The sequence below is a fragment of the Oreochromis niloticus genome, linkage group LG2, assembly GCF_001858045.2.
Source record: "Oreochromis niloticus isolate F11D_XX linkage group LG2, O_niloticus_UMD_NMBU, whole genome shotgun sequence".
In the NCBI taxonomy this organism is placed as follows: domain Eukaryota; kingdom Metazoa; phylum Chordata; class Actinopteri; order Cichliformes; family Cichlidae; genus Oreochromis; species Oreochromis niloticus.
Window position 1 is genome coordinate 29,948,202 of NC_031966.2, and position 15,010 is coordinate 29,963,211.

At 40.1% G+C, this 15,010-nt stretch overlaps 1 protein-coding gene across 9 annotated transcripts in view; it reads left to right on the forward strand.

Moving 5' to 3' along the window:
- Window positions 1-4,052: 4,052 nt before the first annotated feature.
- The window catches only part of ablim3 (actin binding LIM protein family, member 3), a 44,495-nt gene continuing 33,537 nt past the window's right edge, over window positions 4,053-15,010 (forward strand). For 6 of the 9 annotated variants that reach the window (XM_019345514.2, XM_025897793.1, XM_019345518.2 and 3 more), the window contains exons 1-2: window positions 4,054-4,577; window positions 13,304-13,438. In XM_019345514.2, the coding sequence (XP_019201059.1) occupies window positions 4,565-4,577; window positions 13,304-13,438 (148 nt within the window). In that variant the 5' untranslated portion in view covers window positions 4,054-4,564. Of the gene's footprint in view, window positions 4,578-13,303; window positions 13,439-15,010 lie in introns of all 9 variants that reach the window. The other 3 variants (XM_005467992.3, XM_019345509.2, XM_005467994.3) reach the window with 1 other exon arrangement.

A 15,010-nucleotide genomic window follows, 5' to 3' on the forward strand; every position in this document is an offset into this window, starting at 1 on the left:
AGTGGGTATGTGCACTTTCCCCTTGCCATGTGAGTGGACAAAGGCCAAGGATTGTGAGATTTAGTGAAGAATGCAGCACACTGCTGATCAGTGCTACTGATAGCGGACACATGGCCACGGTGCGAATGACAAACAAAAGACACATTACCTCCAACTGATAAACAAATGAACGATATGGCCAAAAACAACACAACCACACACACACACACACACAAACAGTTTAGCAACACATTAGTAGTGCAACTAAATGACGTGTCTGTCATGTGTTATTTGTGCTGACTGTGGTTGTTTTCCACTGCTTGGCATACTTAAAGAAACAGTTTCCATTCGAAAGACCAGAGTGATGTCACCAGTGGATGTTTGGCCTTACTGTCAGTTATGGAGGGCACTGGCGCCTTTACATATACCGACAGGACTGTGTTGACCCAGCAGCCTCCTGCCCCGCTGCCTTCAGTGCACAGGAAAGTCAGTTTCCTGTTTTTCTGCCCCATCAGTTTGGAGAACAAAAGTACAATACTGGATTGACACAGGAGCATGATCAGCAGCCGGCACAAGTCTGTCCTACACACCATCCAGTTTGTCACATTTACACAGACATGAAGATAAGGATGCTTCACGTCAGTACATCCTATTAACAGACGTCACAGTCAGTACTAACCCAAGTTAGTCCAGCACAGATAGCTGTAAACGTGCTGTGTGATACTATTAATAAGCTTCATTTGACTTACCATAAGCAAAACTTAAGACAGGTAGAATGAGGTAATGGTTTGAACTGAATGGACAGTGAAATGGTTTCCAAATAAATATGTCAGTGAGATTCATGCTAGGTTTTTACAAAGCTCCCAGATGAAACTAAGAACCAAAGTGTGCGAGGCAAAAATAAGATTAAAGGTGCAAAGAAAGAACATCTTGTAAAATCGCTGAGCTCCAGAACCAGAAGAGGTGAGACTGTGCAGCACAGAGAGAGCGAGAAAGCCGGGCGCCTTTTACATCCCGCCATTGTCCAGCTTCCTAAAGGCTCCAGAACCAGGGCTTCCTCAGGACACAGGGACAAGGTTAATAAAAACAGCACACTCACACACACACTCAGCTTCATTTTACTGCACATAAGCTGACAGAGCAATGAGTTCACCACCTTACAATCTGCACCAAACACTTAAATTATTAGGAGTTCATCAAGATTAAATGCACTGTGAATAATCAGTTGCAGTTTAACTTTGCAAATGTTTTAAATTAGGGAGGTAAAACTCATTTTACATCCTGGGCCACCTACATGTACAGCCAGACCAGTGAAAGTGCCCTTTCTGTCATTGAAAAGAAATAAAATATTGAATCCCTGAGATGTTTCAATATAAGAAAAAAGACTTTCAACAGTATTTATCCACTTTTTCTACACGATAATGAAACGCTGTTGTAGTAAATGAAAGAAATGTATCCGCATGACTCTGTGGGCTATAAGTAATAACAGAAAAAGTTCTGGTAGCTCCATTGCCCAGACTGTGATGTAGGGTAGACCTGGGATTGATTGTCACGTTGGTTGTTGCTGTCACATTAGAGGGCACTGTGGAATTCTGTTGATGTCACACGTGTGACCTGACAATCTGTCCAATATGGAGTGTTCAGTTTGTGGAAAACACACAAAACTTTAAGGAGTAAGTAATTTTTCCTGTTGTTTTTGAAAGCTCACATAAACAGACACTTAATAAAAAGCTGAAGGGAATATCTTTGATTTGAATCAGTTTTCCAGTAGCAAGAGGTCAGCTGGTTGTCTCACTTGTCCTGGGCTTGGTTTTCACACATGTGACAACCAAGCCTCAGATGAGAAATGTTTTTGCAGCTAAGCATGTAAAGGTTTTTGTTTTGTTTTGTTCTGTTTTTTGTTTCCTTGTTGGTAGAATGGTTTGCGTTGAGCCATACCTCAACAACCAGCCCAAGGAATAAGACTTCAGTGTGTTGTCTTCCGAAACTGGTCTTGAAAAGATTGTACTGCTGGACGTCCAAGGGTATAAAGAGTCATGACACAGAGACACAGGTTTGCTAGATGAAGCCTAGCCAAATGGAGATCCCAGAAAATGTCCACTTTTATTTTTTTTGAAAACAAAGTTTTTAAGGTATAAGTTATCGTGATAACTATAGGGACTAACAACCCTACACCATGTGACAACTTATCCCACTATCGGGATGGTTGTCACAAAGTGTCAGAGTGTCGTTAAAGTTTATTTCGTTTTTGTTAAAATTAATTGCAAAATGGAAAACTGTAAAAACAAAATGAACACACACACACAAAATAAATTTCTATAACTCACAGAGAAAAAAATGAACTGTTTTTTTATTATTTCATTGTTTATCTGTCTGGTGTAGTATGATTGACTATGGGGGATTTCTTTATCTGCAGGAAAAGCTGTAAAACTTATTAAAATAGGCCTACATTTAAAAGCTCAAAATTTATGCTCTCCTCCCCTGTTTTTGAAGATGTCCATTGGGCAGGATTGAGTCTGTGCAAGGCCGATTCTTGCTCCCAGGCCTTATGTTTAACATCCCATTCTAAAGGAACATATTTAGAAATCTGACAGCAGAAATTTTCTCCTGTCTCTGTACCAGAAATAAATATAAAGTTTTCTTTATCACAGCGTTACCTGCTTTTTATCTTCAAGTTTAATAAGCCACTTGTTATTTATGTAATAGTTAATCCCTTAAATTGGCCAGGCGTTAACCTTTTGGCGAACTTCAATTGTTTCCTTATGGCTACTGGCTCATACCACGGGAAACAGCGGATGGGTGTTTCACGCAAGCTCTAAGATTGAAATCTTTCAACGTTGATGCCATTGGACCTGGTGAAGAAATATCACTGAGCCATAAAGGCAGGGCAGCTTTTAATCTCGTGTCAGAACTAGCTCATGCCTTTTAAGGTAATTGCTGTGATTCCGCAGTTGAAAACCGTGGAAACAAATCCGTCCACAGTTTCTAAATTAACATGGCCTCAGCAGCGGCTTCATCATAAATAATCCAATTAACTTATTTGCTTACGTCGATTTTCCAGAAGAGGGCGGTGTCATAACAGTTTTAGCAACAAGCCCAGCCCAGCACTGCAAAAACAAAGTGGTTTTATGAACGCTCTCGACCTTCTCTAAATAATTTTGTTTTAAATATTACATGCATCTCTTGAAAAGTGACAAATGTGTTCCGGCCCAGTTTCAATTCAAGATGGCTTTGCAAATTGCAAATGAATCTAACATTCTTCAAACACTAAGCATCTTTCTGTCAGTCTTCCTTTGCTTTGGAAATCGACTTAAAAGGAAGGACTCGTGAACACGTATCACTTATTGCAGAGTGATGTAGGGTATAGTATCCCCAAAGCGCTCACAGCAGCCCAGAGTGACGTCGTTAACCCAGGATAGAAAAAAGAGCGCAGTCAATTTGGACTCAGAAACCCGGAGCAGTACCGGAAATGAGTTTACTCTACTTTCATTAAAAAATCAGTTTTGAATATTTATATATTTTACAGAATGTAGTAATGATATACAGCCTAAAGCCTAATATTATTTGTTACATTAAAAGTACCAAAGTATGACTTCTTTTTTATGTGGGGCTTAACATTTTAGTTCAAATCACATACTTAATACCTTAACAACACTGTAATAAGATACAGTTGGGAATTGGAATGTCTCGTACCCAGGTTGTGCATGTCTTAACTGTTGCTTGCAGTTTTGCTTTAATAGTGCATTGAATAAGCTACCACTAAATTAGATAATTCAAATCAAAATCTAAATTAACTAATAATTTAGTCTTAGCTTATTATAAAAATATAAAGGATCAAAGACGATTAGAGCTGAAACCTCGATTTAGGTCTAAGTTGTCAGCGTTTATAAATGATATTCGAGGTGTATGCATGTCTATTGTAGGCTAATATTTTAATTTCAGATACACCAGAATTATTGTTTTTCCTTTTCTTTTCACGCAACGTTCACATGCTAACACGCAAAAGTGTTTGCTTTATTTTGAAAACCTCAAACGGAAAAACATATAGGGAGGCTGTGTTTACAGCGCGTGAAAGGCGCACGATGACACGCCAGGGGAGCGCGGAGGAGCTGGGATCAGCCGGGAGCGAAAATGTGAAGGTGGAATCCGTGTGAGCAGCATTGTGTGTTGTCACTGGCGTCTCTAGGAAAAAAAAAAGGGAGAAAAAAGAAGAAAGAAAATAATAATAATAAAAAAGACTGCCGACGTTCACACAGCAAGAGCGGGAGTTTTATTTGGATGTTGTAGCTGAGTACGGGTATTATCCTGCCTTCTATTTCTTTTTTCTTATATTTTTGTACCCCTCTATGCCCACCTTCTTCTTCTGAGAAATTGACTGGAAGCAGTGCTGCTGGGAGTGAGAAGCATCATTTGCGTTTAGTGGATTTTCATCATTATTATTATTATTATTATTATTATTGTTATCAATAATATTATTGCAAAATTGCGAAGGAGTAAAACTGCCGAAACTGAGGAATTCCTCGTGCTTTATGGGATTATTTTCTGACGAAGCCGCTTTGTTTTGGATAACAACCGATTGGGCATCATGAGTTCCAGTGGTAAGTGAATGTGCGCTCCACCTCTCCACTTGAAGCGCAGGAACGATTTATGTAGGTGAGAGCAGAGAGAAGTGCCATAGAACAATAGTAGTCTAGACTATGTCACGTTTGCGCTATTATTTATTATAAATAATAAACATTTTAAAAATAAGGATGACTTGCAATTTAATGTAATAAAAATAGGAAATTAGCATTTTTGCATTAAGGAAAAACAAAACAAAACACAAAAACATACAAACACACACACAACAGTGTGACTGTGGGTGCCAAGTCCTTATAATAGACTTGGAGCAGGTTTAGAGATTAGAGCTAAGTATATCTCGAGGTCAGAGTGGCATTTGCCCTGAGTTCATCCAACGAGGAGCATTTTTGAAATTCTTCATCCACATAACAGTTGTTTTCTGGGGCCTTCACCCACTTCTTTCACTTCCTCTCTTTCATCTTCTTCTCTCCCTCCTCATCCTCCTTCCCATCACTCTTGAGGGAACACCCAAGCCTCCAGCTGTTGCTTCTTCTTCTTCTCTTTTAAAATCCACCTGCTCCTTACTGACACACTCCTCACAGGATCAGTAAGACCTTTGGTTGAAAGTTCCTAAGCTGAGCGTTTGGGACTTTAGTTGTGTGTCTGTCAGCCTCGGGGGCTCCCGTCATACTTACCTCAGAATGGCTCTGGGACAGCCATGATGCTAAGCTGACCTTGTATCACCTGACTCTGACCCTGATCCTCTGTCAGCTGAATCAGGGCTTTCCCCGTAGGGCTTGTAGGGTAATGCGTATTTGTTTTGTTTACAAGTCAGACCGCGTGTGGATCTCAAGGTTAACTTTAAAAGAAAATTCCACCACCACCCCACCCCACCCCACCCCCGCCCCTTAGCTGTCAGTAAGGCCTCTTGAAGTTGATGTGCACCAGGTGCTCCGTGAACTGATGGTGTCAGGCGCTTCCTGTCCACCCTCTGGTATTACTGCATCATTCATAATCGAGCCTGTCATTGTGTGGCACTACATTATTCATCCAGTGCTCTTAACTCTGTGGCACAGAGTCTTGCCTGACAGCCCAGTGCCATTGCCGTCCGTGCCAGGAGTGGTGTGGCAGCTTCTTGTGGTCTGAGTAAATGACTATAATTCCTTTGTTAAGCTTCAGAATGCTTTTCTCAGCTGACACAGAGGGAGGGGGAGGAGCACACGCGGCCAACATGTGAAGAGCTGTCCAAAAGCTCCTGTGAGTTAATAGCGTGAGCTCCTACAGGTTTGCACACAAACACGCGCAGAAACAACATGCCAACATGTGGTGTTTGATGTGTCAGAATTTAAAAGTGTTTGTTTGTGTGTGTGTTTGTGTGTGTTAGCGATGACACAGCAGGCAGATGGTGGTGTGACATGTGTCTCTACTCTGGCTTTAGGCATCGAAACAAAGCAAACATGAACATGTCCTCTTCTCTCCTCTCCTTCAGTCAGTCAAATATGTGTTTCCTTCTGCTTTCAACACTTTTAAGGTTTAGACATGAACGGGCCTGTTAGGCTGTGCTGTGTGCAGTTGTTCCGCTGCACTGGGTGTTATTGCCCAGCAGCTATCGACGCACATAGAGTAATTACACACAGCTCTGATAGTCTGTCTTCATCTTCTGGTCCTTCTGTCTGTCATGGTCACCAGTTTTTTGTACGTGCGCGAGTGTGTCTCGTCTCGTCTGGTCTTGTTTTCCATGTGGCTGACAGACGGTGCAGTACCCTGGGCACGGGAGGTACATTTCTTGCAGAAGGAGCCTTGTTTTTCAATAATTAGATATACAGAAAGTATGTGGGTAGCCATGATGACAGATTTTGAGTTGCTTCTGCAGAATGGGCTCCAGACATTTAGTGTGTTTCAGGGGAGTGATAAAACACATGTTGATCAATATACTGATCATTGAGCTCAAGGACCTGAGGGGATCTGCAGAGCCATACATCACAGGCAGCTCTGACATGTCTCCTCCTTGCTCTCTGTCTTTATGTAGAGAAAAAATCTAAGGCTATCCAACAAAGTGCATTTAGTAGACCATAGCTGCATAGTGCAGCAAATTGGGACTGTAAAGATATTTTCCTCTTTTGCTGTCTTAATTTAAAAAAAAGTTGTATTGTGTCTCATGAAAAATAACACATATGGTTTAAATGTTACAGCAGCACTTTCCAATATGTTGACCATTTGGATTTATTGTTTAGTCTTGTGCAAATGCTTTGAAAATACAGCAAAGTCACAAACAACAACCAAAGAGACTTGTTGGAATGAAACCTGAATCTCTCCAAACTGCTGAAACATTATTGCTAGCTTTCCTCCTACCATCATGTACTGGTTTGCCAGTGCAGTGCTGCCGAAGGATATAGGTAACTCAGAATAACAAAGAATGGAAATGAATGCAAAAGCCAGCCCATACTTACAGATGCTAGTGTCAGGCCAGTCTCTGATAATGATGTTGCTGCTCTTCTAGCCACATGGAAATGAAATTTGATGCAAATATTCATGTTCCCATACGTTATATTCTAATGACTAACTTATGCCACCATGAGGTCAAAGGTGGCCCAGTAGTGCTAAAACACCAAATACCTGCCTAATGAGCATCAGCTGTACTGTCTAACAAATGCTTATTGGAAAATGGTAGCATAATAAACTAAGAGGAGAGTGATATAAATGCTGTCTGCTGGAATTTCATGTTTCAGGGATTTGCTTCAGATGTGCATCCTAAAGTGCAGAATCAAGCAAACAGATCTGATTGGATCAAGAAAATCGGAGAAAGAAAATCGCTCTGCTTTAAACACAATTTGATTTGCTTTAGCTTTAGCCAAATTTTAAGTTTAGTTAAGTTGCTTATTTATAGCTTCAATATGAAATAAAATAGAATACGACACAGACAATCAGTGAAAGATGACTTTACAGATGAGCAGCTCATTTGACACTTGAGGGTCATCCATAAACGACCTGCTGCCAGATGCTGTCCTTATTGGGCCCAGGAACACTAAGGTAATTAATAATTATGTTAATTAGGATAATTAAATGATTTATAACTACATTAATTAACATTTTTTGTTTATTTTGCTGTTTTATTTACTGTTCATTGTTTTCCTGGTTTTATGGGTAGCATCTACTGGAGCAGGGCTAGTGAAGGAGGAGAAGATCCGTGTCATGTGGTGAACAGTCCAAACCAGAGCCAAATGCTATTTTCCCTCTCGATGCAAAATGCCTTATTATAATAACACAGAGAACAAAGATGCACAGATGCAAACACAGATGCTGGTATAGACTGATGAATATTCATATGCAGTAACCACATACAACTGGTGTGTTTTTCTTACAGGCCGACATTAAAATGGAGCACATGTTTTTTGTTGTTAATTGCAGCCGAGGCCATTGTTGCTGCTTTTAGGTGAGGTTTTTTTTCTTTTTCTTTTTTTTTTTAACAGCAGTAAAAGCCACTGTCAAATCATAATAATAACATTTAGCATTTGTTTTATCTTAAACTGTAAGTGCTCTTATCATTTCATTGCACAGTTTAATCAGTAGACTCTTTCGAGCCAGAGCACTGTTCTGTCCTCAAGGATGCCGTCTCCACGACCTTGGCTTCTGGTAGGATTGAGTGATTATTCAGACTGTCAGTAGCGACCTGACCCTTCTTGCTCTCTGTGGAGCGACAGGATGTTTGTGATACAATTGGACACTACCATTGCTCTGATAAATGCTCCTACCCAAAGGGGATATAAAGACAGGGGATGGGGGAAGGCATGGAGAAACCTGACCGCTGGCTTCTTTAGATCACAGAAACGGAAGATATGATGTTGCTTTGTTGTGAAAATATATATCAGAATTACAACACCATTGCTTATGATTTCTGTGGTGTTGCACTCACAAGTTGATTAACTGTTAAGATTATTATCAGATAACAAACTGTTTTGATCATCTGACAGATGTTTTACTGTGTAATCTCTGAACATTAGAGAAACCAAGGCATTCTTCAAATGTTTGTTTATGGGCCTTCAATGAGTGAAACGCATGCACAATTGGGTTAAGATCAGGTGGCTGACTTGGCAACTCAAGAATATTCCACTTCTTTGCTTTAATAAACAGCTTTGGCTCTATGTTTGGATCATTGTCCATCTCTATCATGAAACATCTCCCAATCAATTTGACTGTATTTAGCTGGATTTGAAAAGACACTATGTCTCTCATTACCTCAGAATTCATTCGACTGTTTCTGACCTGTGTGACATCATCAATGAACGCATCAATAAATCCCCCAATGCCACTGGCAGCCATGTACACCCAAGCCATCGCACTGCCGTCGCCATGTTTTAGAGATAATGTGATATGCTTTGGATCATGAGCTGTTCCACGTCCTCTCCATACTTTTTTCTTGTCATCATTCTGGTAGAGGTTGGTCTTGGTCTGGTCCAAGGAATGTTTTTCTATTATTGTACTGGCTTTTTTAGATGCTTTTTAGCAACGTCCATCTAGCTTTTCTATTCTTGAGGCTTATGAGTGGCTTGCATCTTGCAGTGAACCTTCTGTATTTACTTTCATGCAGTCTTGAATTTACTGCAGACTTGGATATCGATACACCTACCTCCTGGAACTAGGTGCAGCAATTTCTCATATAGGTTTTTTCTGTTTTCGCAGCTTAAGGACGGCTTGTTTCACTTGCATGACCACATGTTGTCTGTTTACAGCAAAATCTTCCAAATGCAAGCACTGCACCTTAAGCCAACTCCAGGCCTTTTATCTGCCTAATTGATAATAACATAATGAAAGAATTGCCCGAACCTGGCCATGAAATAGCCTTTGAGTTTTTTTGTCCAATTACCTTTGGTCCCTTTAAATAAACGGCAGTTGTTAAAGAGCTGAAACTTGTAAACTCTTCATCCAATTTAAATGTGAATACACTCAAATGAAAGCTGAGAGTCTACACATTATGTCCATGTCGATTATATAACTATAACTGGAAAATGTTTCAGTAAAAAGGTTAAAAAAAAACCCTTCAGTACATCAGTGTCCAAATATTTATGGACCTAACTACATCAGTTCTGGGATCTTTTTTTCAGATTGTTTCGCATTGCAAAGGAATAACATGGAGCTCACGGCAGTCAAATGAGTCACCTACAGTCCTTATTTGTACTTTATTTTACACTGTTTTCATACTTGGACAATGAAAACCTCTGTAGGCCTACTGTTTTCCTGCTTGTCTCGTTAAGGGAATCGATAAAGAATGAGACCCATGAGCAGAACTGATAATAGCACTGGTATCAATAACATTTTTTCAATATCTGTGCTTGTGGTTTTACTCTCCAGCCTGTATAGACAGTAACAATAGCTGGACCTAAGCTGAGTATTTTGTTCTTGATCAAATAATGCTTTTTAAAATTTGTCACCAAGACACACATGTGACTTCAGGCTTGTAGAAAACAAAAGCTAATATATTTCATAGAGAAGTTGGGGTTTTTCCCAGTCATTTCAACAAAGCGAGTCTTTTAGGGCCAGCATCTAGCTGCCGTACTTCTCGAGTGGCTTCAACTTTTGGCATTGCTGGTTGCCGCTTGGATTTCATGGCACTTTAGAGTTTTATAAGAGGATTTAGTGTCTGGATCAGAAAATGGCAAAAAGCAGAATTTCAAAAATTCATCAGCAGCTTTCTCTAAAGGGTTTGAGTTGTCGCCCAGATACATGAGCGACATTAGGCATTGATGTTTTGCTACCAGCTGTCTAATTGTCCAGGAAGATGCCTTGCTGAAAAATTATGGATGAGATTCTCACAGCTTGTGATAGATTATCTGCTACCTTACCGGATACCACAGCTCTGTTGCTAAACTACAAGTTGATGTTTTTGCATCAAAATGACTGTCAGTCAAGTCTTTTTGCAAACTTCTCAAACTGCAGTTACTATGCTATGGATTTTCAACAATAAAAGTTAAAATTTTAAGATGACTACCAAATAAGTTGCTCTCTGTAATGAATTAACCTTGATTTAAGTCTTGTGCCTGTGGTCTTTGTTCAGTAGAGATCAATTAAAATTGTTAGATATCAACAAAAAAATTTAAGTTTTTGAAAACCAAAGAAAAAGCTTTGGAAAGTAGTCACAGATTGCAAAGCAGTTCTTTTCCTTTTAATAATTCATCTTAATTCCTCAAGGTCTTTGTATCGGCTCGCTTAGAATGTCCTATTCTTTTTCTCATTGCTACCCTGCATCCCTCATGACTGAGCCCACAGCATGTCTTTCCCTGGGGCTGTCAGGTCAGGGGTAGAAATAGCAGCAACCTCTCAGTCCCTGGGGATGTTGTCTGCCTCTCTGACCAAAGCCCTGTTGTTATCACCTGTTACCAAAGGCTGTATTCTTCCAGGCTACTCTCAAATGATTTGGAGTCAGTGGATTAAACTGGTAGTCTGGTGGCCATAATTTAGAAGAATGACTCAACACCTCACTAGGGCAGAGGAAGGAGGATTGTTAGAGAGGTACCTATAAGGGGCTTGGACTTGGAGAGCTTTGCTGCAGTTAATGAGAGTGAGTGTGCTGACACAATTAGATAGAGTTACATAATGCTTCGGCTCCTGAGCTGTTTTGGACCTGTCTTTCTGTCACAGACATTCAAGAGGTTAAACAAGCACCTAGATCATTAAAACAGACTTGTTGAGTGTTTGAAAAAAAATCTTGCCATTTACCTCACCCCTGCCTATAATTTAAGTATCTGTTGGTAACTGCCATTCCTTACCACGGTCAGATTTGAGCTACATTGTTAATTTTTGTATAATGTTACCTACCTGTGTTGTGTGCCAGAGGTTTGTTCTGGCCAAGATTAAGAAGGTCAGACCTGTAAATAAATACTCTGTGTCTTTTACAGGTGCTGGCACGGCTTACATGTTCTGCCGTTAGTTCCCATCATCTCTCATGTCCACCTGTTGGGAACAGCGTTAATGATTAGGTTTTTTTTACATTAATAAAAAAACTAAAAAGACAAAAAAGAGATAGTTTTACAGAAGTGCTATTGTTTGAACCATCGCCTTTGCACTTATCAGTCAGGTTAGTGCTGCCAGCATTGTGAGGAAAGTTATGGACTTACAGAGGCTCCAGTGTGGGAGGTGAGGAGTGGGAAAAATATGCTTGCATATTTCCAGTGCCCACAACCCTGTCCAGAGTGAGAAAATACACAGCTACAGTTATACATACAGGCACGTCCTCGTGTTCACGTGCACAGTGAATATCCTGTTGTCAACTTTGAGGCACGCGAGGAGCGCTCAGACTCTGAGATGTGCAAGGCCCTTAGACTGTTTAAGTGATGCCAGCCCTTTGGGATTCACTCGGTGAAATGGAATCGGTAGCACTGTCACGGCAGCCCATATGCTGCTGCTGCTTTGACTGAAGCGGCGCAATCCTTCACTTAGCTATTCAGGTAGTCAAGGCCAGCTGGTTACCCAGCCATTATACCCCTTCCACGGAGAGTATGACCTCTCATACACCTTTGAAAGATAGAGATAAATAAGTGATAAATCCCAGCTCTTTTGCCATAATATATATATCTCAATATTGAATGACTGGTTGCCCATTATCCATTTCTTTGCCTGTGGATTCAAGTGTGTTTACAACCCAGAGGAGAAGATGGACCTTTAAAGAGCCCTTAATAGCCTAAGAGATTTAGATTCAGTTAATAGAATATTTCGACCTTTTTCCCTTGTGTTCGCATTTATTCCGATACTCTTAAGGCTTTCTGTGTGAACGTGGTTTCCTGACTGTGTGAAATAGCTATTGGGCTTGCAGGAGTCTGACATGTAAGGTATAATGAGGTAAGGGGATCCTCGCTTTCTCTACTCACACAGCAGTGTATCTGTGTGTGTGCTTGTCTATATGTGTGTGTGTGTATATGTTTGTGTGTGTCATCCTGTATAACTGTGTGAAAAATAGAGACAGTGAGAGAGAAAGCCTGGAGCTTACCAAGCTTACATAGGTGTCAGACCTCACAGCTTCAGAGCAAGTGTTGACAGAGCTACACACTGATCTTATTGTTTGAACTGCACACAGTGGAGTCTGTAATGTAGTCTCCTGGTGCACTCAGATAACATTTGAAAATGAAAAGCCGCGTTATGTCTTTCACCCATTAACAGAAGTATTATTATGCTGATTAAAGAAGATGCTGTGGATACTGTATAGTTTCTCTGAATCACATTTGTGTGACTGGCAACGGCAATATCAAACTGCATTAGTATGTAATTTTGAGAAAAGATCATCTGCTGCGATTGCAGCTGAGCTTGATTCCCTGGCCTGCTTGAACTCATACCAGGCTCCGTTTATACTGCATATTAGAATCAGAATACTTTATTAATCCCAGGGGGAAGTTGATTAAATTTAGTTTAAGAGGGCAAGAATTTAAAAAATCAAGAAATAGTATTAAAAAATGGCAGGAACGACGGCAACATGTCCATGCAGGTTAATATATAGTTATATCTAGTATATAGTATACTTGTATAGTTATATATACAAATAACTATAACTTAAAGTGTCTTTAAAAGCTAGCATCAGTTACATATAACAGGCCTGTGAAGCTTAGGACTTTGTCAGAGGTTGAGAACTGCAAATGTGCTTTGAGAGAGAGGAAAACTAAACCTTAAGTAAACTGGGAATGGGAGCAGTCAACACAACTTTTAAAATTGTGTTTTAATGTGTGTGTTAGTGGACCATAGCTGAGTTAAGTAAATGTTCTTTTTATGCCTTCATCAGCTTATCGCCAAGACTCAACAGGCGGTCAGCGGAGCTCTGGACCAATCCGGTGCCAGCGATGTCGGGAAGTTTGCAAAGGCGAAGTTGTACGAGTACAAGAGACCCACTTTCATGTCAAGTGTTTCACCTGCACCGGTAAGAAATGAATCAGTTAAATAAACTCACAAAAACTGGAGCTGCCTTGCACAGTTCCTAAGCCTGGGTGGTCATGGTTAGAAAGAACTGGGAATTCCAGTGGTAGGCCAGAAACAAGACATCTATCTTGGTCACGTCTTCGTCTGCTGAGCACACACCCACATGCACGCTTGCAGATACCGCCTATGCGTTTTTTCATCCGTCTTCTAGCGTACATGCTGAGTGCTACTATAAGTAAACGGTGGGGATTGGAATGGATCAGAGGTGCCTTGCAGGGGACTCAGGCTCCTGCTAAGGTAGCTTGTTAATTTGCTGGCAACTTAAAAGAGATTGTATGCTGTGGATTAATGAGACTGACTTAGCTTTGCAGTGGAAAAGCACCGGTGACCTCCAATAGAAACAATGGTGACATACTCACACACCCTCTTAGTGTAGGAGTTGTGTGGAATGCCTTTCACTTTTGTAATTTGTGTTTGTGTATTGTGTAAAGCACATTTACATGGCAGCGTGCTCTATGACATGTTTTACTGCAGGGTTAATTGGCATTTTGAGAACTACACACCCAGGTAAAATGTACACTGGTTATGCTCTAGACTTTGGAGGCAAAATGTATTCACACTGTGACCAACTGACATTCAAATTGAGGGAAATTTAGGAGGTTGACAGTCTGATGAATGGGATTTATATTTTTATTTAGCTCAGCAAAAATCAGACTGACTCATAGTTCATTTCAAATGCAAAACTGACATGTACAATTGGCAACATTTGCAGAGTGAAGGGCAAGTCTGAAAGGGGCTCGTGATAAGCAAGTGTCTGTGCATGTGTAACATGAAAACTGGAAATGAAAGAAGCGAGGAATGCTGTTTGTCACGCTGCTGTACAGCCTTGAGCAAGCGTTCTCAGAATTATGTTAATAGTTCCACACTAAAACAAAGACAGTCAGTAAGTTGTGGGTTACTTATCAGTTCTTTGTGACATTTGAGACCAAAACTGCTACAGGACAAATGAAAAAGGAATCGCCTTGCTACATCTTTTCTGTAATATGTTTGCATTGGTTGCACAAGTTGCGTAGAGGAATGGTTTATTATCGTTTAATGCTCTACAAGGGATTTGGAGCAAACGTTTTGTACATGCGCATGCAATTATATACACCCAAATCAATCGACAGTGTGCTAAAAGAGTCTTGAGCCACGCCTCATTTCTTTATATTTTCCTTCCAAGCAGACAAGCTTTCTTGTAAATGTTTAAAGTGGTCTTAATTAATAGTTTGTAAAGGTCTTTAAAAAATTTTCTGTGGACATTGGCTACTTTTTCAATCATTCTCAGTTCAGTTATTGTACCTGACCATTTTTAAAGGAATAATTTTTTATAAAGCCCTTTAATACTGACGTACAAAGTATTCAAGCTCAAAAATGGCGAGGGATGAACCAGTGTTGCATTACTCATAACAGCTTAGTAAAGAAGCATTTTTTGTATCTTTAGGCACTTTGCTAGCATCAGTCTGTTGCAAAAACACATCATTTTTCCCATTTCTTTATATGAATATTTGAAAAGTGCCAAAAATAAAGCAGT